Raw genomic sequence first — 24632 nt, 5'->3', positions numbered from 1 at the left:
TGTCTGGGCAACATTTCTGTCCACAGAAATAAAGACATATGGGGTGAATTCTCTTGGTTTAGTCTCCTCTGATTGAGGAAATGACCACTAGACTAAAGATTCCTGGAACAACTTCCTCAGTCTAGGACATTCCAGCTAGTGACTGGATCCTGAATCATCCTCATCAGCCAACATCAATTGCCTGGTAATGCCAAACTTTGAGCAGAACTAGAAGAGGTTTGGAACTAGGAACACACCTCTGAAACTTAGAGTCCAGAGGCTCATCTTGTTTATATCATTAACTTCAATTAACGTCACTGATTTTGGATCTCACTCACCTTGTTGTGGTCTTGGTTATGGCCTTTTTCTTACCTTCTGATCTTTACCACAACATCAGGAAGTGTAGGTCCTACACTCATCTCTTTTAACAGGTGAAAAAACTTAGGCATAGAGATATATAACTACCTTATTCAACATCGTGCATCATAAGTAGCAGAGCTAGAATTTGAATTCAGGTATTTTCACTCCAGAGCAGATACTCTGACCCACTTTTTTTTATTGACTACCATACCACAATTGCAGGATTCCATGTCTAAATAGTTAATTAACTAACCTTTCAAGGTCATATTTATTAAGCATTTTCTCTGTGACTTATATTAGTAATAACCCTAACTGGGCTGTTGTAAGACTCCTTTGCAGGCATTCTTTCATTCACTTGTTTAGCAATATTATTGAATGCTCTTTCTGCTCTGCATTAGGGATAAAACAGAGAATAGAACCTAAGACAATTTCCTTAACTCTTTCAGCTGTAGTTTTATTTATAAAATGGAGCTAATAGTAGTAATAAATTGTAGGTTGTTGGAATTAAGTACATGTAAAGTGCTTCATGTAGTACCTGGCATTTAGTAACGGCTATAAAAATTTTAGTGTTTCTCATATTTTCTGCATTGATATTCTTATAGTAATGATTATTTCCATGTAAATAGAGATATAGTAACAGTTAGAAATGAGTCTAGTCCCATCAGAGTTTGCATTCTAGTGAAGTTATTGAAGCAAGTAGAAAATTAGAAAAAGTACTCTACCACATGACAGGTGCTATGACATTTCATCAATCTAAGTTACTATTAGTTTTAAGTTATGTCATTATTTTACATGCCATCATCTCTAAAGAAGAATGCAGCCCTAAAGTATGAAATGGTGCTGAGAAATTACCAATTCTTGAGACATACTGATTTAAAAAATTTGAGATATGAAAAATGTTTGTATTTTAGAAATAGAAGAAAGACGTTGTTTGGGAAACAGTGAAAATGGTCTGTTTTATATAACTAATGCTATCACATCAAAATATTTAGAATATTATTTTATGATTAAAATGTAAAAAAGATGATTAAATATATGGAAAATGAAGTGCTCAGTTAAAAGCTGACTAATCTGTGAGGTATTAGAGAATCTGTGATATTAAATAACTATTTTCTTGTGTAGCTGTTTCTGCACTAAATAGTCCTGAATGGTTTCCACTTGAAGTGATTAGGGGGAAAAGTAAGACGTTCTTAGCCAGCTTTCATTGAAAATGAAGACTCTAAACTTAGTAACATTCTGAAAAGAGCTCTGAGTTTTAAGGCAATGATTGGAAATGGGGTATAGCGTTTTTTGCAGCATATCCAGATTTCAGGTAAATTCAGTGAATTCACAACCCTGAGCACTGTAAAATAAATTTTTGTAGGCATCATTTCTCTAAATGACGCTTTTTAAGGGAGGTTATGAATTTTTTAAATGTGATTTTTATGGTGGTTTTTAAAATTTTATTAAATCATAAAATTTTATAGCTGGAAAAGTTCTTAGAAGTCACCTAGTGCAACTTCTTATTCTTCAGAAGGCCCTAGGATTTAAGAAGAGACACATGTAACTTTTTTTGGCCTAGATAAGACTAGAACTTGTGTCTTCCTATTTAGTGCTCTCTGAACTATACTCCTGCCTCTTGGACTGTCAGAATTTGGGATAGAAAAAGTATGTTCATGTCAGGGTAAAAACTCTCATTTATCTAAATATTTAAAGAATATTTTTTTGTGTTTAAGAAATTTAAAGAAATAGCTTATTAAATACATTAACCACTATTTTGTATATCTGTGTTTCGAGTTGCTAAATTCAGTGCCTATTTCATGGTATGCAGTTTTTCCTAATTTATCCTTCATTCTCTCATAGTTTTTAAACTGCTAAAACTTTAATATTAAACAGAAGTGCTGAAGGAAATTGGACAAAATAAATGGAAAATATGTAACAGATTTTTCATTATAATAGCTTTGTAGAGTATAGCAGAGTTCTATGAATATTTTTCTTTTGCATTTGGCCTGTACATTGTGGCTGAGTATTATAGCATGGATTAAAGTATGACTTTGCTTAGAGAGATAGCCTGTTGCAGCATTTCACTAGGAATGGGGAATTGGTTTTTGTTGTTATGGGACGCAAAGGTCTCTTGTTGTGGCTATCTTGCTTTTAAAATGAAAGATTGCATTTTACATGCACTGGAAAATTATCATAAGTAATGCTTGTGTTCAGATTAATGTACGTTTGGCTAGCCTTTTTTAGGTCTCTTCCAGGCGTGAATATTGACTATGGGGATGTGGAAGGTAGATTTTAAGAAACAAATTCAGATGTCTGTCATTTGAAACTGAAACCGACAGCACTTAAGACTTGAATCTAACCAGCACCCAGATTGGGACTTGAACCCACGGTTTTTAAATTAGAGTCACTCACCTGGTGTTTGGACATAATGAGGTTTAAGTTCTTTGTGCCTCAGCACAGAAGGAATTCAGTGAGAGACAAAGTGATAGGCAAAACTGGACAACTGCCATGTAAAAGAATGGAGTTAGAACACTTCTTAACACCATACACAAAAATAAAGTAAAAATGGATTAAAGTCCTAAATATAAGACTGGATATTATAAAACTCTTAGAGGAAAACATTGGAACACTCTCTGACATAAACCACAGCACTGTCTTCTCAGATCCCCCTCCTAGAGTAATGACAATAAAAACAAAAATAAACAAATGGGGCCTAATTAAAGTTAAAAGTTTTTGCACAGCAAAGGAAACCCTAAACAAAACAAAAAGACAACCCACAGACTGGGCGAAAATATTTGCAAATGAAGTGACTGACAAGGGCATCTCCAAAATATATAAACACCTCTTGCACCTCAATACCAAGAAAACAAACCAACCCATCCAAAAATGGGCAGAAGATCTAAATAGACAATTGTCCAAAGAAGACATACAGATGACCAAAAAAAAAAAAAGAAGAAAAGATGTTCAACATCACTAATTATTAGAGAAATGTAAATCAAATCCACTATGAGGTACCACCTTACACCAGCCAGAAGGCCATCATTGAAAAGTCTACAACCAATAAATTCTGGAGAGGGTATGAAGGAAAGGGAACCCTATTACACTGTTGGTGGGATGTAAATTGGTGCAGCCACTATGGAAAACAGTATGGAGATTCCTCAAAAAACTGAAAATAGAATTACCATTTGATCCAGCAATCTCACTCCTTGGCATCTATCCAGAGCAAAGCATGACTTGAAAAGGTACACATACTCCAGTTTTCATTGCATTGTTATGTGTAATAGCCAAGACATGGAAGCAACCTAAATGTCCATTGACAGAGGAGTGGATAAAGTAGTGGTACATATACACAATGGAATATTACTCAGCCATAAAAGGAATAAATAATGGCATTTGCAGCAGCATAGATGTACCTAGAAATTATCATGCTAAGTGAAGTTAGACAGTGAGACACAACGTTCATATGCTATCACTTATATGTGGAACCTAAAAAAAGAATACAGTAAACTGCTTAGCAGAACAGATACTGACTAGACTTTGAAAAACTTAAGGTTTCCAAAGGAGACAGTTTGGGGTGGGAGAATGGGCTGGGGGTTTGGGATGGAAATGTAAAATTGGGTTGTGATAATCCTTGTATAACTATAAGTGTAATAAAATTCATTTTTTAAAGAAAAATACTGTTTTAAAATTAAAGAATGAATCAAGAAAAAAACTTTACCTAGTTGGTAAATAATTAAATAAATAAATAAGACACTTGTGAGAGATGCAAGTGGACAGGCAAGGAGACTGCCCTGAGATTAGGTGTGCTACATTTTTATAATCCAGGGGAAGTGGGGAGTGGGAAAAGTCTTGCTCTTTCTTCAGTCAGGCTTATAGCATTTCGCTGTTCCTTCTATCTAGTAAGAGAGTATTTGACACTGTAAAGTCAAACTAGGACTGTCATGGTGTTTATTCAATCAGCAAAAGGGCAGTAACATGCTAAAATATTGTGAATCATCTCAAGGTTTCTGTTAAGAGGGTTTAGTACTTTGGCATGTCATTTTTCTTAAACTCCTCCCCTTGGTCCTAAGGGAGATTGTCTTGCTAAACTTGAATGCAGGCCTCATTTTATCTTTCACTTAATGACCTGAGGCATATCTCTTTTACTTGTGGTTTTGTAGTTGAGCAAGACTGCTTTGTTCTGATGGCTTTCTTGAGTGATTATTAATTTACGGTGATCTCCCAAAGTTCCCAAGATTTCCCTCTCTGTCTATGGTTCCCTATTGGGACTTCTGCAACTACCTGGGTAACTATTCTACTCCATTCCTATCAAAACTATTTATGACATTTAAAAATTATACTAGAAAAGAATTTTTAAATATATTTTTTAAAGTATGAAAGTGTAGTCTGTTTACATTGTTGTGTCAATTGAATTTTAAAATTGAAATTTAATACATAAGATATTGGTCTGTAATTTAGAGACCATATGAAATAATGATAGGAAATTATATCTTAATGAAGGAGTGACAGGAAATACATACATTTTGTGAAATTTTTACTATTGAAAAATATAATCAGTGTAATAATTATGGTCATGGTAGTGAGATATGAGATAGGTGTTTGCATGTCTTTTCTGCAGCAGGCCAGTTAGTAAATATTTTTGGCTTTTGGGGCCATACAGTTTATTTATCTCTATTGCTGTAGTGCAAAAGCAGCTATAGAGAATATGTAATCAAATAAAAAACAGTTGGCTGGCCAGATTTAGTGTGTGGCTGTAGTTTGCTGACCTGTCTTAAGATATCATAAACTCCCTTCAGTCCTTGGCACTATGAATTTTTAATAGGGATAATTCTGAAAAGGGGGCTTGACTTCTAAAGGAAAAAGAAAATTAATCTTTTGGGAAAGTCTAATTTCAGTATTTTCTATAGCTGAACTTTTTTTCCATTGTTGTGTTGCCTATCTCTAGCAGATAATAAAGTTTTATAAAATCATTTCATTATGTTAGTGACCACACATTTGTTCTTAAACTTCTTCTTGAAGTTGTTTTTGCTTTCCGAGGATGTCACTTATGAATTTTGTTTCCTACTGCAACTTTGAAAGTCAGCCAAGAATATTTCTCAGTCCATAAAACATTTTCTCTATGCTATTCTCCACCAAGCTCTCAATGATCTGTGGAAATAAAGGGCAAAGGCAGTATGGCTAATGGGAACCCAAAGAATTCCCTTCACCTAATCTTCAACATTAATTATAGCCACCAATTCCTCTATAACATGTGAGAAATTGGACAACTATGAGTTTCTCTTCTTTCCATTAAGAAGCACTCAACTAGAGGTATTAATAAGTTTCTGAATACTAATGTTTTTATTAAAAATAATGAATTAAATAACTTAGGTGCTCCATATTACCATCACACAATCTTAAAAAACTCGAAGGACCTATATGTATTATATAATTCAACTTTCTCTTTTATACATGCCAGTAATTATGAAATCTTCAAGGCAACAATAACGTCTTTATCCTCTTACTTCAGATGTCCTTCACAGTGCCTAGAAAAGAAGCACCCAGATGTTTAGTTTTTGAATAAGGGAATGAAGGCTCAGAGAAGTTAGATACTAGGTTCACTCAGCTGGTTGTTAGCAGAGTCTGATTTCACCAGGTTTCAGTGCATTTGTGAACTAATTTTCTTTTAAAAATTAAACGCTGAGACCATCTTTTGAAATTTTGTCACCTGTATTACATTCATAGAGGCATCATCATCTTCATTATAAAGAATCACTTGTAAGCTTTGGGATACACTGACCTGTCGAAGAGCTCCAACAAGATTTACTCAAGTGCCACGTGATATGTTTTTCAAAAATATTAACTAGTTTTTGTGCACACTCTAAAAGTGAGTCTGTACTCAGAAAACTTTGTCAGTTGTGCTAAGGGAACAGAAATGATAGATGTTTTTAATGTAGCTGATAGCAACAGTATTCAAAGGATAACAAAGGATGGCAGCAATAATGAAGATTATATTTATTAGATCAGTGAGAAAATATCTTGAAAGACTGTAGACATTCTTGGTATATTAATTAATTTTGTAGAAGGAGCACCATTGTTACCCTCTGCCAGAAGGCCATACAGTCACATTTATTTTATTGTAGGGGAATTAAATTGAGTCTTAGGTAAGCAAGCATGCAGGTCACTGGGTTCCAAATCCTATGTGTCTGTAGCCACACTTAGAGCATTGCAAATGAAGATCCTGGATCAGTATCCATTTATCCCCTCAACCTTCCTAAAAAGTTCACTTAGAAGACACAAAAAAGAGGGTAGAAAAAAAACAATGAAGTAAACTTCTTTTGGTACAGATCCAAGAAACCAAGAAAGTGAGATTTCCTTCTCATTCTGTTTCTTAAGCCAAGCTTTCCTGCATCTGAGCACACAATCATATAGTATCTTCTGGATTTTCTGTTTTAGAAGGTTTTCCATTTTTTTAAAAAGTCATTTTTAAGGTATAAAAATACCTGATAAGTATAAAGATCTCCTTATGTGGAAATTTTTGGTATTCAAAATAAATTGTTCCTTGAGGACTCTGAGGAGCCAAAACTATTACTATATTTTTTATGGCCATGCACAGGGCCATCTGGAAGTTCCCAGGTCAGGGATAAAACTCATGCCACAGCAGTGACCTGAGCCCCAGCAGTGACAACGCCAGATCCTTAACCCACTAGGCCACCAGGAAACACCTACATTTGACTATTCATGTGTAGTTAAAACTAAAATGTAAAGAACTCTCATTGCCAATGTATAGCAATCTCCTCTAATACATCTTGTATAAAGAAAATGTCTTTTAGTATTTTATTAGGCTCACTATTCGGGGCATAGTTATGAAGGACTTAAGAGGAGAAGTTTTTATCTTAAAATTATGTTGGTGGTTTTCATGACAAAATTTAAAGAGGTTTGATACTTTGTCCTATGTTTTAGGTAAAGCTTAGTAGGGACCTGGAATCATGAATCTGCACATTTCTACTGACCTGTGCTGTCCTAGCTTCTGAAAATCTTGTATCATACATCACATTCGTGCTTTATTTCAGTAAAGTTTATGTGCCAGACATACCTTTTCAGTTTAAGATAACTTGTAAAAGGCTGCAGATATCTTCAGTGAGCCAGGTGATAGTTATAATAATGATAATGCTTATAACTACTGTGTATTGACATTTCCTTTGTGCTAAGTATTATGCTCGATCCTTTATATGTTTTATGTAATTTTGAGGATAGTCTGGGTCTTTCCATGTTTTTTGGGAAAACTGTGGCTCAGAGGTTAAGTAACTCTTCCACAAGATTATACATAAAAATATGTGGTAAAGCTGATATTTGAACCCAAGCTTACTGAATATCAAAGCTCTAATCTCAAATCCAAAGCAACCTTCTCAATGAGTACTAATCAGTGAAGATTTCACTGGAATGATTTTCATTTTTTGGAATGAAATCATTCCTTCTAATTACTATAGAATTTTATTTTTCTTTGTCATAATTAAACTACTACATCTCTGCCAGTTAAGAAAATGTGATAACATGTTTAGAAGCATTTTCTCTGCCTTGATGTTTAGCTTATTGTCAGAAACCAGTTTGACCTGACATAGGTTAATTTTCCTTATTTTTCATTTGTTGGATTATGTTCATAACAACAGCATGCAGAGGTTTAGGAGTGTGAAAAATTCCTTTCAAAAAAGTTTTTTTGCCAGAGTGTAAATTGAACCATAAGTTTAAAAATTGCTTGTTTCTTGATGTTCCCATCGTGGTGCAGTGGAAACGAATCCAACTAGGAACCATGAGGTTGCGGGTTCAATCCCTGGCCTCGCTCAGTGGGTTAAAGATCTGGGGCTGCTGTGAGCTGTGGTGTAGGTCATAGACGCCGCTCAGATCTGACGTTGCTGTGGCTGTGGTGTAGGCTGGGACCCCTAGCCTGGGAACCTCCCTACGCCATGGGTGCGGCCCTAAAAAGACAAAAAGACAAAAAAAAAAAGACAAAAAAATCACTTGTTTCTCTAACACTGTGTTTTGAGTCAAAACTATACAAGTGTAGTAAGTGTTGCTTATGTTACCTTGGAATTTTTTGTTGGGAAATTATGGCAAAATGGAAAAATACATAATTTTATGTCATTGTCTATGTTAACAGTTTATATAAAGCTGCAGTTATTCAGAGCATATGCAGCTTACACAGCTATAGGACAGCTGGAAAAGATAACTCATAAAATATGTCTTTCTACTTTTATAGAGTATGTTGTTAATCTAAAATTATTTATTATTAGGTTCAAACTGAATATCGATCATAATCTGACAGCGTAGTTTATCATGTGGTAAGCTAGGAAATTCAAGGTGTATTGATTCTTGATGTTCATTGAACATTTTTGCTTTCATTTTCTGAGATTTTGGTGGTTATTTCTTAATTGGCATATATTTCTCCAGTATAATTGTTTTTTGTTTCAACTGTAAGAAATAAAACCTGCCCCTCTACCTTCATTCAAGTGCTGATTTAAAAGATGGCTATTGTAGATAATTTCAACTTTACTTTGGCATGTTGGTGTTTTTTGCTTTACAAAATTCTTTATTTATGCTTTATAGTATTATGAAATACTTTATATTATTATTATTTAGAAGATGGACTCTAGAGTCAAGTAGATGTACATTCAAATCCTGCCTCTGCCATTTACTAGTTGTGGAATATTGGGCAAGTTAGTCAGCCTCTCTATTGCTTCAGTTTCCTTATCTATAAAAATGAGAATAAAAGTAGTATCTACCTCATAGTGCTGTTATTGGGCCTAATGGATTAAAACATGTGATGCATGGCATAGAGTAAGTTAAATACAGTGTCTGGGAGATGGATAGTCTATGGACAGTGGGTATTTTTTTTATAACTATTTATGAAAGTTTTTCCCTCAAAGCATTCTGTGAGAGATTAGAATTTTCCATTTCCTTGAGGCTATAGGTAAGGTACAGATAAACTACCTTATGTAAACAGAATATATACTAAGGTTTAATAATGCTCCAAACAAATGGTTTATCATAAATGGGGAGGTTGATTTTATTTATGGGAATCAGAAAAGACCTTGTTGAGATTATTTTTAAGTAGCTCAACAAGGTGAACAATCTAAGAAATTTCTGATTTTGATCATAGACTCGATTTAATTATCTAGATGTTATTGTATATGAATAACACAGCTGGAGTTTTAAGCACACAGAATGTTATTTAGGAAATATATAATATGTAGAATGTACAATTCTGCCTTTTTCTAGAATTAAAAAAAATTAATCTTCAGTTTAAGAGTTTGGTGGTATTAGAAATGATTTATTAAAGACAATGAATTTTCTTTTCTTTTTTTTTTTTTTTAGTGCTGCATCTGCAGCATATAGAGGTTCCCAGGCTAGAGGTCAAATCGGAGCTCCAGCTGCCAGCTTACACCACAGCTACAGCAACGCAGGATCCAAGCTGTATCTGTAACCTATAGCACAGCTCATGGCAACACGGGATCCTTAACCCAGTGAATGAGGCCAGAGATGGAACCCACAACCCCGTGGTTCCTTGTTAGATTCATTTCTGCTGCACCACGATGGGAACACAAAAAATAATGAATTTTTTAAGTGAAAGAACCAACATCTTTCTGATGGACAGAGGTGTTTTCTGTAGATAAATTTATTACCGTAATATCAACAGATTTTATTTGGAGTTACATAAAAGGTTTCTGTTCAGATGTTTTTAATTATTTAAAATATGAGTTCCTACACTTTTTTTTTTTTTTTTTTTGCTATTTTAAGGCTGCACCCCCAGCATATGGAGATTCCCAGGCTAGGGGTCAAATTGGAGCTACAGCTGTCAGCCTATGCCACAGCCACAGCAATGCTGGATCCAAGCCGTGCCTGCGACCTACACCACAGCTTATGGCAATGCCAGATCCTTAACGCACTGAGCAAGGCCAGGGATTGAACCCACATCTTCGTGGATCCTAGTCGGGTTCGTTAACCACTGAGTCATGAAGGGAACTCCCATAGACTATTTTTTTTTTAACTAAAAATTTCTCTAGTTACCCTTCCTGGCCTATCTCCTTTTTCTTTCTTACTTTTTCCTTATAAGAAAAGACATTAGTAATTTTAGTGTTTTCATAACTTGCGAGCTATATTTTGTAATAGATATTTATTTTTTGAAACAGAATATTGATACAATTAGTTTGCCATGTGATTTTATTTTTCATAGATAACTTTTTAAAGTATCCACATGCTGAAATTTTTTAAAAATATAAAACTCTCTCCATTAAATTTTTTTTTATTTTAAAGAAATGTCTGTCAAAGAGCCAGAAATGTAATTTTGTTCCCATAGTGTTATCATCTTCAAAGGCTTTTATTTGCTCAAAATGTATTCATATTCTTCCTTAACTTTACTATAAAACAGGGGGGAAAAAATCTTTTAACTGTTTTCTCCTGTCCCAAATTCGTTTGCCTTTAGGTGGTTATACACACTTCCTCATTAAGGAAATCTAGTTCCTTCCTAAATATAGAAGTTTCCTAATCATGGTAATTCATTTAAAAATAAGTTTAAATTGGTCTTGTTAACATCAGGTAAAGAAAGAAAAAGCAAAATAGGACATGGGGCAATTGTGTGTATTATTAACTTTTTCAGTGAACAGTTATTGGTATCTATACAAACAAATGATCTCATAAATCTGTAATTCTCTTATTAGGGAAAATGGTACTTAGGACTCAGAAATATCCAACTTGTAACTCTTTTTACTATTAACAACTGTGTAGAAGTCATTTTGCAAAGAAAATTTTGGAGTATACTTAAATGTTGATCACAGACTTATTGAGTTAGCAATACCTTTATTGACTTCATCATTTGAGAATCCTGAGTCCATTCTTGATATCTTTGATTTCTTTTGATGATTTTTGGAAATTCTTAGATTGCATTTGAGATATTGCTTCTACGAAAGTTTTTATGAAACTAAAAACTAAAGGAGGATTTAGCAGTAAATCAAGAATAGAGTGCTTGATTGAATAAGGCCATTCTGTTTCATTCTCTCACTTCTCTCCTTATGGGACTGCAATTACCTGTTTCTTAAGCTTTCCACTGGATTCTTTATGCCTTTTATATTGTTTTCATTCTCATTTCTCTTTGGGCATCAGTTTGGATATTTTTACTAACCTGTCTTGCAGTTCAAGAATCCTCTGTACTGTTGTATTTAATCAAATATTACATTCATATTTTTAATTCTTAATTTTAATTATTATAATCTTTAGGTTTAGAGTATTTTCATGTATATTCCACGTCCCTGCTGAAATTTTTCATTTTTTCTTTCTTTCTTTTTTTGGGGGCTACAATCCATGTGAATTTTTGTTTTTGCTATCTCAGTCCTATCCTTTTCCAGATTACATGATAATTTAATGTTAACTCCCTAGCATCTTTTCTTAAGAGGAGACTGAAAGGAAGAAGGGATAAAGGCTAAATAATAATCTAGGGAAATCTTTTCCTATTTGTCTTTTTATTTGTAGGCTGTAGAGTTTTAAGGAATGAGGTGAATCAGGGATATAGATATCTATCTATAGATGAGATAAATAGATCAATAATGCTTTTTGTTGATGACAGGTTATTTTAGGCTTAATTGTCCCATTTCTTTTGTGGACTCCATACTTAATGCTTGGTGTTGGGTTCAGTGTCTAAAGCAATTATGGTAATGGTGATTTTTCTATTTGAGAGATGTTTTACCCATTCTTAAATTAATTTTAGATTAGTTTATGTTAATAGAAAGTTATGGTGTGTTAGTGAGCTTTCACAATCTGAGAATAGCATTTAAAAAAACCCTTAAAAATGTTTTTTTTCTTACCTGTGACTTAAAATAGATTCAAAATGAAAAACAGTTATATAGTTTTGGGATTTTTCCCCCCCCCTGATAAACTCTCATGTAAAAAGTGCTTGTAATAAAGTTTATATGTGGGATTCTTTCATCTTTAAATCTGTTATTTTGTGTAATAATTTATGTTCAAAACATTAATACATGGTTATGAGATACTGAAATTTTAGTTAAATTATATGAGGAAAATTTACATAAATTTGGAGTTCGTGCTGTGGCACAACAGGATCAGCAGCATAGCTACAGCACCAGGACCCAGCACAGTGTATTAAAGGATCCAGCATTGCCGCAGGTGCAGCTTGGATCTGATCCCTGGCTCAGGAACTCCATAGGCCACAGGGTGACCAGAAATGAAAAAAAAAAAAAAATTACATAAATTTGGAATGCCTTTAAATGTATTCTAATTTTTTACTTTATAAAATTTGAAAACTTAAAGCCAATGTATAGATTTTTAATAATAATAAATCTATATTGTTTATTAAAATAACTCATTTTCTTGGCCTCTAACATCATTGTTCAATTTTTCTTTCAAGTATTACCTCTTAAGATCTGTATTGAATGGTCCTCAGATTCATTACTAGCCCTGGCTAAATCTAATTTTGATAATAATGAGATTGCCATCTTTTCTATAAAAGATTCAAATATGATATCAATTATACATATATATGTAGATTATATCTATATGGTATAATCATTCATGGTTATAAGTTAGAGCCGCTTCATTACTAATGGTGTGAATCTGTCATCTTAATCTAGTTTTATTTAGTTTAGTTTATTCTATCCAAATTCTTTATTTAAACTAAAAGCAAATGTAATCCAGTATTCTTAAATCAGTCTTTGAGGAACTGTTCTGTGCTTTATTTATTTTGGAAAAGCAAGTGAATGTGGAGTTTTCTGTCTCATTACTAGGCTCCAAGGCCCTTGAGGGAGTAGGGACTGCCGTCTTAATCTTTTCATTTTTCCTAAAGCTCCGCCTGGTTTGCTAGGCAGTTAATGTTTATTGAATAAATGACTTGAATTGGATGAATTATTGCACTTCCTAATAAGAGTATCCCCCTGTTTTTCCTCTTATCCTTATCTCACCATACCACAATGACCTTTGACTAATCTGAAACAAAACCTAGTAGCTGTTTTGTCACTTCTCAACAAGCTTAGTGAATACATTCATACTCACCAGTAAGATGTCTAGCATCTTATTGACTCATTGGAGGAAGAAGGGAGGGTGTACAGGACATAGCTACAGATGAGTTCTGACATTATTTGAGTATAGTTCCTATTAGGGATAGGCAGAGTAAGCAATAGCATACGTAAGATTAGATGTGGAATGAGCCCAGGACCTTTTCTTTTGATGAAAGTAGACCGTTCACTTGAAGCTATTTAATGTTGCCCAGACTCCTCACTCCTCAAGGTAGGGCAAAAAATTAGAATTTTACCATTATCTAGTAGTGTAGTTAGGTTAATATTTTTTGGTGTATGTATAGCTCTTTCCAATGCTTGGTAGTGTAACCCTCCTATGGGGGTTCATCAACTCTCCTTACTTGCATGGTTTCTGAGGAGTCATTATATTCAATGTAATTCTTATCTTTGCATCTCTAAAGTTAAGTGTTTTTGTCCTCTAGCTTCTTTCAAGCTTTTTTATCTTTGATTTTTCTATAGTTTGAATATTATGATTTGCCTAGGTATAGCTTTTTGGCATTTTTCCTACTTGACGTTTTCTGGACTTTTTGGATCTTGGTGTCAGACATTAATTTTGGTAAATTCTCAGTCATTGTTGCTTCGAATAGTTTTCTATTCCATTCTCTCTTCTACTTTTGGTATTTCAGTTATACATATATTAAATATTTTGTTGTCCATTGTTCTTGGATATTCTTTTCTATTTTTTTCTTTTCTGTTTTCTTCAGCCTTTTTTTTTCCTTGGCGTTTGGATTTTGGATGTTTCTGTTGACAGGCTCAGAGATTCTTTCCTCAGCCATGTCTGTTCTCCTGATGAGCCCAGTAAAGGCATTCTTTATTTCTGTCACAGTTGTTTTATACCTAGCATTTTTTTTCTTCGCCTTAGAATTTCCATTTCTCTGTTTATGTTGCCCCTTTCTTGCATGTTGTCTGCTTTGGCCACTAGAGCTCTTAGCATATTCGTCATAGTTTTAACAAATTACTGGTCTGATAATTCCAGCATTCCTGCTGGTTCTCTGGTTCTGATGTTTGCTCAGTTTGTTCCAACTGTGTTTGTTTACCTCATAGTATGCCTTGTAGTTTTTTCTTGATAGACATGATGTACTGTATAAAAGGAACTGTGCCAAGTTGGCCTTTAGTAATGTAGTATAAGTGAGGTAGGGGAAATGTTCATACCGTCCTGTGATTATGTTGCAGAATTCTAGTGAGTCTGTGTTGCTGGACTGTGAACTTCACAATTGGATTTCAATAACTCCCCCTTCCCTTAGAATAGGGCTGGCAAAGGTTTTTCCCTTCCTCTAGCTCAGCTGGGCTCTGATAAAATCCTAATATAGGCTCTGGTAAAATAGTTTCTCTTGGAAGCAGGATTTGTTGAGAAGTACAGAATGTCCTAACACATTTCAAAATGGCTTCTTATGACCCCCCACTCACCCACCAGAAGTATGAAGAGGTTTTCCTCAGAACTTCTCTTGAGAGCCTGGTGTAGCTTCTGAAGGTAAAACACAAAAATGTAAGAGTTTCCATATGATTGGGTCTTCCTGGAGTATTTAGCTCTCAGACTTGTCTACACTGGGCCTTCAGCAATTCATCAATTACATTTCAGGCTTTACTGCTACAGCACTGCTTCCTGTGGAGATTTTTGTTTACTGTTTTTTTCTGTATCCAGCCTATCTGTCTCTTCAGTTTTGGTGATGGTGATTTGGCTTATTGTTTTGGTCTATAATGTTTGTTTACTTCCAGAATTCATGTGTTGAAATCCTAAGAGGTAGAGCCTTTGGGAGGTGCTTAGTTCATGAGAACAGAGCCCTCATGACTGGGATTTGTGTCTTATTTTATAAAAGAGGCCCCAGTCCTGGAGAGCTTGCTGGCCCCCTTTTATCTTGTGAATACACAAGTGAGAAGGTGTTAGTTACCATCCAGAACAGTCCTCACCTAACCATGCAACCCCTTTGATCTTGGACGTCTCAGCCTCCAGGCTGTGAGAAATGAATATCTGTTATTTAAAATACCACCTGGTCTGTGATATTATGTTATAGCAGCCTGAATGGATTAGGGTACCTGTGATCTCACATCTCTGTGGGATATAAGAAAAACTGTTAATTTTTCAGTTTATAGAGCTTTTTTTTATTGTTAGGAGGGAGTAAAAACTTCTAAGATTCTGGACTGGAAAATGGACCAGTCTTGCCTTTTTGTAATCTATTCTCCATATTTTTGGCCATTGCGGTCCTCAAGAAGATAAATCTGACTTTGTCATGTCTGTACTCAAAACTTCCCATTAACTTTAGGATAAAATTCATACTCCGTTAATTTGGATAATAAAGCCTTTGTTACCCAGCCTTGGTTTATCTTTCCCTGCCAGTCTCTTACATTTCTACTTTGCTGTTATGCTATGCTGTTCTGAACTGTTTTCCAGTTTCATTGTTCTGTATTCTCTCTCTCCCCCATCTTTGTCTGGTCCGCATGCATTTTTCAGGTTTTAGGTTAAAAACTATCTCACCTGGACAGACCACCTTGACTTTCCCAAGACCTGTTCATATGACCTTCCTTATTAGCACCTTGTAGTGTAGGATCACCACTAATTAGTTAAGTAAATACAATTAAAGGCCTTGAATGTAATCTGTTTCCATCCATAAATATTTGTATGCTTGTAGTCACCTTGAAAGAGCCTTTAGAGTTTTTGCTAGCAATGTCCCTATGTAACAGCTAAACTCTCGTTTGGAATAGTTATATTATGGAGGATTTTTTGAAGAATATGTAATCCATTTATCCAAAATGTTCAAAGTTTATTCTTAGATAGATTCAGATCAGCAAATTTATGCATTTCCCTATTAGTTATTTGAGGAATTAGTGCTAAACAAAACAAATCTCAGTGGCTTTCCAGGTATTCCTTGGTCCTAAGCTTTTTTGACATTGGGAAAGACCATTTAATTTAGTAAATTGACAATGTGATTGATATAACAACCTGGAAGGACCAAGCACTTAATTTAATTTAATTAATTGATAGTACGGTTTGTATAACAACTCATTTGTGTTTGATTAATATGAATTAACTTAGTCACTGAGGTCTAAATTCTTTTCTTTAGAGATCCTGATTACCTTACTATTAAATATATTACATGATAATTATCCTAAGTTGCACTTGCTGTCTTGGATGCTAAGACAAAGTTACGGGATGTGTCTCTTCTATTCTCTTTCCCTTTTCCCCCAACACTCAACTGCAACTGATTGAATTTATATATTTAATACACTTAGAATACTGTCACTTTATAATTGTCCATCCAGGTGTTTATTATATATTTCTCAATTCTGAATAAGTCTTAGTAAATCCAGTTAGTGCTAATGGTAATTGTTATTGTGGGGCCTTAAATGTGTAACATCAGGGTTTTGTTAACTAGTAAGACTTACTGGGTTTGCTTCTTATAAATTGATATTCAGCAATTTTTTTTGTGTGTGTGATCAAAGGAAATGAGATTAAATTAAAGTATAGTTTGTTCAGGGGTAGCTTTGTAATTGACCTGTTACATGAACAAAAGGAACAAAATAAAATGAGTTTTTTTTTTTTTCTTATTTCTCCAGATATGGGTATTGTAGTGATTTCCTACAGGCTGATGTGTTTTAAAAATATTCTTAATATTTTAAAATATCAAGATAATCAGAAATATCCCATTTGTTATAAACATATAAGGAGTTTTCTATCACATGTATGTTCTTAGTTTCATGTGAGGATGAGTTTGTATCTTATTCAGTTTTTTTATTCCCAATTCCTGTCAATATATTTGCTTTGTAAAATGTAAATATTAAGTTAAATAATTACTTGATAGTATTTGATTAACTTTTGAAAATAATCTTATCTTACTTTCCAAATCTTTTTGTATTTCAAACTCACTGAGCACTTTGTTATTAGAAAATAATCATAGTTTAAGGAGTTCCCATTGTGGCTCAGCGGAAATGAATCTGACTAGGAACCATGAGGTTGCCTGGCCTCGCTCACTGGGTTAAGGATCTGGCGTTGCTGTGGTGGTGGCGTAGGCCAGCAACTACAGCTCCAATTCGACCCCTAACCTGGGAACCTCCATATGCCGCAGGTGTGGCTCTAAAAAGCAAAAAAAAAGAAAAAGAAAAAAAAAATCATGGTTTATGATGGAGGAAAAGAAATTATTTGGAAATAGTTCTAAATTCTGAAGCATATATCTTATATTTTGAAAAAGGCATAGTGTTTCTTGTTATAGCATATATAGTCTTTGAAAAATAATATTAGGGTTATAAGTAAACAGATTTTTAAAATGGTATTTTTAATACTCAGTTCTTCAGGTGCTGGGAATGTAGCCGATCGTGTTTTGGCTCAGCTCTTGACAGAAATGGATGGCATTGAACAGTTAAAGGATGTGACAATTTTGGCAGCTACTAACCGCCCAGATAGGATAGACAAGGTAAGAAAGAAGGCAGTATGGGCTTTGTAATATTAAGAACTGGATCATTTGATTATTTGGAGATTTTGTTTTTTAAAATGTTTTCTATCAAATTACTTTCTAATTAGTTTATCATTTAGAGGATACTGAAAAGATCTTAAATCAAAGGAAATGAAGAGAACAGAGTAAAGCTTTTATTTCTGTTTTTATTACTTACAGTTTGGTATTAATGAAACTATTTTATAAGCCCTTGAGTTTCCCCTCCCCCAATGTTGCATCCAACTCCCAGTATATATCCCTATAGAAGTGAAGTTCTGAAATTCTTTTTTTATATGATTTATTTTGAGAAATTTTAAACTTTTTTATTCATATTAAGATAAACTTCTGGCTGTTTACAAGTAGTCAGACTCAAGTTATTATCAACAACTTTCTAGCATTCTTGGCCTAGTAGTTGCTTTCAGAATAGGTAGAATAAAAATGACAATGGATTTTATTTCTCTTAAGAGTTACTTAGGCTGTAGCTTTAAATTAAACTTTATAGTACAGAATTAACACTTTCAAGGTATTGCTACCATTATCTTTCCCTAGATTGTAGTTTAATAAAGGAGTTCACTAAGTTTAAATGACTAATTTATACTTAATACTTTTTTTTTCTTTTTTTTTTTTTTTTGTTGTTGTTGTTGCTATTTCTTGGGCCGCTCCCGCGGCATATGGAGGTTCCCAGGCTAGGGGTTGAATCAGAGCTGTAGCCACCGGCCTACGCCAGAGCCACAGCAACGCGGGATCCGAGCCGTGTCTGCAACCTACACCACAGCTCACGGCAACGCCGGATCGTTAACCCACTGAGCAAGGGCAGAGACCGAACCCGCAACCTCATGGTTCCTAGTCGGATTCGTTAACCACTGCGCCACGACGGGAACTCCTTAATACGTATTTTTTTAAATAAGAATCTAAATGGAGAGTAAAAATTTACCCCTGCAGCATAAGCCAGTTTCTCTTTTTTTGTTAGTGTTATTGCCTCATGTTCATGGCCTTATGATCTCTTCCCTCCCTATGCATGTATACACAAATTTTCAGCTTTAAAAATAGGATTTTTTAAAAAATTATCTTTCTGAAGATTTGAAAGGAGCTTTTATGTGGGAAGAAAGCCTTGTTTTTGTTCACTTAGGTATTTTGCTATGTGATAAAATCCCTTGGTTGAATGTAGGTAAGAAAGCTTTGAACCTTAATAAATTAAACTGTTCCCTTTCTTATGCAGTGTTTCATAAGAAGCTAGGTGAGTTATGAGCACTTATAGGAACTGGGTTGGTGCCCAGACACCTCTTACGTCTATAAAAAGATAGGACTATACCTTAACAAGAGTTATAAAAAGTGCTGAAGGAGACTTTAAATGTTACCTAATCCCACCTTTTGGTTTCACTGAATCCAGAAGAATCCTTTTTCTCCTGGTAAGAATACTTTTTTGTTGTTGTTGTTGTTTTAGGGCCTTACCTGTAGCACATGGAGGTTCCCAGACTAGGGGTCAGATCAGAGCTGTAGCTGCCAGCCTATGTCACAGCCACAGCAACTCAGGATCCGAGCCGCGTCTGCAATCTATGCCATAGCTCACGGCAACGCCGGATCCTTAACCCACTGAGCGAGGCCAGGGATTGAACCCACAACCTCGTGGTTCCTAGTTGGATTTGTTTCCACTGTGCTACTATGGGAACTCCAAGAATATATTTTATTTTTGTAACATTTGTCTCCTGGTTACCCCATGGCTATTAAGTGCTAAAATTTCTTTTATTTCTTTCTCTACAATGTCTAATCTAATAGTGGCTTCTTTGGTTTCTTCATATTATATGTCTTTGATATTAAATATATTTCTTGAAGTAGGGCTTTGGGCTTACTATAAACTTCTTTGGGTTCTTCAGACTATATGATTTAGCCTCTTTTGTCTTGCTGTGTAACAAATTACTTCAATTTTAACAGCTTCAAGCAATACTCATTTTTTTAGTGTTGCTGTAGTAGGTCAAAATCTGGACATGATCTGATGGAATTTTCAGTTCAGGGCTCAACAAAGTGTTGGCTGACGGTGCTCTCATCAGGAAATGGTATTCCTCTTTTAAGCTCATGTTGTTGTGGTAGAAATTGACATTTTGTGACTGTAGACCTAAGGGCTAAGTTTCCTTACTGGCTGTCAGCTGGGAGCCAATCTCAGCTCTTAGAGACCCTGATTACCCTTCTGTCTTCAAAGATAGCAGTGGAGGTGATGCATCATATTTTATTCATCTTACACTTTAAATTTCTATTGCCAGAAAAAGCCTGGTTTCTTTTAACATCTTACTTGATCAAATTAGGCCTACCAAGGAAAGTCTCACTTTCAAGTTAATTGGTTCAGGACGTTAATTAAATTTGTAGAAGCCCTTCACAATATCATCTCATCTAGCATTTGATTAACTGGAAGAAGGTATGTGTCTGGCAGAGAACCAGCATCTTGTGGCTGAGTAAGAATTCTTTTTACCACAGTGCCTCTTCAGCTTCTTTCCCAACCCCTGCATGAGTCCTCTTTTGGGCACTAAGAATAACTTCTAAGTTTCTCAGAGAGCAACTTAACTTTGCCTGTCATATGATTACTTACAAAGATGTTCCTTTGAAATGTCCTTTTCTTTGGAGACCGTCTTTTCTCAAAGCATTTCTCTGCTTTGCCTTGTCCAGATATATCTTTCTTCAAATTATACATATAATCTCCCTTAAAATAGAAAAGGATGCGTGAATTGAAACTCCTTTATTAAACAATTCATTTTTTCACATTCTTTTGTGTTTAACAGTTTGTGAGCCTACTATTTAATATATTCATTAATTTATAATCTCTAATGCTTACTTTTTCCCTCTATAAAACCTAGATTGAATCCCAACTGTTGTGTTTTGCACTAAGGTGAAATTTATCCTAGTTTTTACCTACCCTGGTACGAAGGACCTCAAGAGATGTTAAAGATAAACCTAGAGATTATAAATTATTCTTGGGCTACTCTAAGGTTTTAGGCTTTTTTCAACCTCATCTTAGAATAAGTCTTAGAACTCCAAAGATAATGGCAGATGACTTCCATCCTCTTTAGGGTATTTTAGTCTGAATATCTTGGCTCCCTTCTAGAAAATGCTTAACCAGATTTTGGGCAAAACTTGTCTCCAAAGATAGGAGATTGAAGGGTTGAAAGAGGGTTCTTTTTTGCATTTCTTTTTTTTTTTGCATTTTTTAAATGTGTTTCTTGCCTGCTAATAATATTTGCCTTAGGCAGATGCTCTGTTTCATTAATGGCAACTTATAAGTGACAGTCTTCAACATCACCGAGTTTGAAAAATTAAAGTTTGGAAAATTTCTTGATAAAATTCTAGTCATATTTTCGATCCTTTATAAAATGTTATCTTTAATACCTTTGTTCTGAAATCACCTAAGTGTCCAAAATAAGTATTTTAAATACCAATCTACACACTGGCAGTACCTTTTGATTAATTAATCTTTGCCTTAAGCGGGTTCGGAGAGAAGTGCAAACATATACAAACACACACATGTATATATGTGTATTTATATGTCTGCTTGTATGTTTGTGTGTGTGTATACATCATATATATACACACACATGCTTAAATATATACTTTGATTTTTAGAAAATTAGAAATCCAACTTTTTTTAACCAACTAATCTTGGATGAGCATATTTAGATTAAGCTATTGTAATTAGATACAAAGATTTAATTTTCACTAGGCCAGAAGGAGCTAAAAGTCTTTAATTTACTATACACATTTTTCAAAATTTATAATGTTTAATTTGCAGTAGATGAAATATAGTAAAATTATGACCAGCAGCAAAATATAAAATTGGTAAATGGAAAAAAGTATTTTTAAGTGGTATAACAATGGTTTCAAGATCATCAAATGATATGCTATGCTTTCAAGTACAACTTTAAATTTTAATAAGAACAATTATAGGCTTCAAGTCCCCTTCATGGAGATTAAATCCAAAGCCTCTGGCCCTGTCTCATTGTAATACCCCTTCCCCCACTTTGACCAGCCTGGACTGCTCACTCCCAGCTAGAGAAGGAATGTTGCCCATTCCTCACCCTGCCTCTATATGACCTGTTCCCCATGCAAATAAGGTGTCCTACCCAAGACCAGTTAGAAGATCAAATATGCCCCATACAGAGATTGGGCAACACTCAGCCCTTATGCATGACATAGGGAGCTGAGGCAGGAGAAGGAGAAATTGGGTCTCCATTCAGGTCTACCTTGTGGGGAATAAAGACTTGAAGAGTGAGTCAGGCCGTGTCTTTTAACCTCCGTGCACATGAATTCTCCCTCTCTCTGAAAATGTACTCTTGCTTTAATAAATTTGTAAAACATCCATTGTTCCAATGCTTTGCTACAGCAGGATGAGGACCAAGGAAACTTGTAAGCCTATCAGAACCATGGTCTAACTGTTCTGCATATGTTCTCTAGTTGTGCAAAAAAAAAAAAAAACCCTAAATAATCAGTGATTTTTATAAAAAATATTTTGTTTGCCATTTCAGGTAGAATTCCATATTTATGTGTAATATATTTTTTATTAACTACTTTGTTTTTACTCAGGTGATAAGCACTGTATCAAAAGTGTATTTTCCATATTTTTTCTGGAAAATATACCTCATTATTTGTTTATTGTTTAATAGTACTGTAAAAAAAAAAGTTTCAGCACATGTTTGATCAAAACATGGTGTTCAAAATGTGCCCTGAATGTTCTATTAGAAACAAAACAGTCTTAAGAGATGTTTGAAAAACAACAACTTCCTGTTATGAAGTGAATAGACATAGTTTTCACCACCTGTCTTGTCTGGAGGAAATGGGAATAGGAAGAGAAGGTGACAAAAGAATTAAAGTAAATTTCCTGTGCTGATGCTAAAAGGCAGAGATTTTGTTTTTAGCCTAACATGGAAAAGAAAATTAAAAAGGACTGTTCTAGTGTCAGATATTGCATTTAATCTAATTTTGGCTACATTTACGTAAATATTTGGCCTTGAAAGTTAATTAGAATACTTTACAAGCTGTGTCGTGATGACCTTAAGTTAGTATACTTGAATGGACAGAATTCTTAGACTGTTGGAATTGTGAAATTAATATCATTATGTGACCCATTTGTTGTGCGTTTTTAGTATTTTGGGGGCAATATTTCAGTTTCATATAGTCTGGGGAAACTAAACTGGAGTTTCCTGGGGATTCTGGTGATTCAGCAAGGGGAGCAAGACACAGAGCTCAAGAATCACATTATTCTACTTCCTTCTGCGTCATACATGTCAAACACATTAACTGTGATGGAGCACACTAGTCTGAGTAAAGTGATTGCTTGGGGTCTTAGGTGGTATCCTGAAGTCTCCATAGAACTTTTATCCCCCTACCCTCTTCCTTCAGCTTAGAGATGAGTGAAGAAAAGTTATATTCTCAAGAGTCCATTTTACATAATAATGACAGGATGTGAAGGATGATTTTTGAGATTGTGATGGCAAATAATTACATTGTTTTTAGATTGATGATGGCCTGGATTTACACACAGCATCAGGAGACTTTAGACCAGCAAACAACTAAATTATTTTTGATGCCCAAATAATAGTTAAAAGCACAAACTCTAGGAGTTTATATTGTTCTTTGTTATTGCTTATGTGGCCCCTTTTAGAAGAGTATAGTGTTTCATGTATTTGTGTTGAATATCAAGGAAGAAACAATTGTATCTTCTTACCCTAGTGTTAAACAAGCTTCAAAATTGTTTATGTTTTAAAACGTAGTCCTTTTATTTAGTAATGAGTAATGATGCTTACTATATTAGGCTCTCGATAATGATTATCATTATAATTATTATCTCTAGCCTAAAACATAGTTTTCTTGTAGTAAACTTTAAGAATTTTAAAAATTCTGCCCTATGCCCTCTGTCAAACAGATTGCTCAATTAAGGAAATTTTGTAAGTAATATAGAGGTCTTAAGTAATTAAGTGTTCAGAGTTATTTTCTAACTTAGTATGTTTAATTCATAGAAGTTATAAATTGGTATTATTTTTCTTTTGATTTTTTTGGAAGATGGGTTAATGGGTTAAATACGACAATATTTTTATTTCTTAACTACTGTAAATTGAAAGTTGATTTTACTATACCTTTGTAACATGGAAAAATTAGCATATTTTGAAGTGTCAGCAAATGAGAAACTATAAATTAGATATTGACAAGGTAAGGAATATCTAGCCCAGGGATTAGCAAACTATGACCTGTGTACCTAATCTGACCCATCACTTGTTTTGGTACATACCATGATCTAAAAATGATTTTTAATATTTAAATGGTTGAAAAAAAGATGATTTTGTGACACATGAAAATGATGTGACATTCAGATTTCAGATTTCAGGCCTCATAAATAAAGCTTTATTAGTACAAAGTAACACTAATGTATTGTCGGTGACTTCATTTGCACTATTGTAGTAGAATATTTACAGTAGAGGCCTATGGCATGTAAAGCCTAAATTATTTACCATTTGGACATTTGCAGGAAAATTTAACTGACCATTGATCTATCCTTGTAAGCTCTTAGCAGTTTACTAAAGTCTCTAATATCTAATGTTTACACATGAGCCACAAAGTTTTTCTAGAGATTGTTTAAATATATTTGTTGCATATATTTTCTGAAGATAAATTATGTATGAGTCAATAATATCATGCTAGACTTAAAATAAACCAATAATATTAGGAAGGCTTTCTAACTTCTTGTTCTTTGAAGTGACTTCAGTCTCTTCTTGAACATTTTAAAAATATTTAATCTTTTAAAATATGTTTTCATGGAGCAAATAATTATTGTTTCCAAATGAGTGTCTTA

The 24632-nt window shown here is 34.2% G+C and overlaps 1 protein-coding gene across 3 annotated transcripts in view; it reads left to right on the top strand.

Annotated features, from left to right (window-relative positions):
• Positions 1–24632, top strand: part of SPATA5 (spermatogenesis associated 5) — a 320569-nt gene that overhangs the window by 83823 nt on the left and 212114 nt on the right. For all 3 annotated transcript variants that reach the window (XR_007137477.1, XM_047798607.1, XM_047798608.1), the window contains one exon: positions 17659–17785. Coding sequence is in view for 2 of the 3 variants with exons in the window: in XM_047798607.1 (XP_047654563.1) it covers positions 17659–17785 (127 nt within the window). In the remaining variant the exon portion in view is untranslated. The remainder of the gene's footprint in view (positions 1–17658; positions 17786–24632) is intronic.

This window comes from Phacochoerus africanus, chromosome 10 (genome assembly GCF_016906955.1).
Source record: "Phacochoerus africanus isolate WHEZ1 chromosome 10, ROS_Pafr_v1, whole genome shotgun sequence".
In the NCBI taxonomy this organism is placed as follows: Eukaryota; Metazoa; Chordata; class Mammalia; order Artiodactyla; family Suidae; genus Phacochoerus; species Phacochoerus africanus.
Note: the sequence above shows the minus strand (reverse complement) of the source record. Positions and strands in the feature narration are given on the sequence as shown.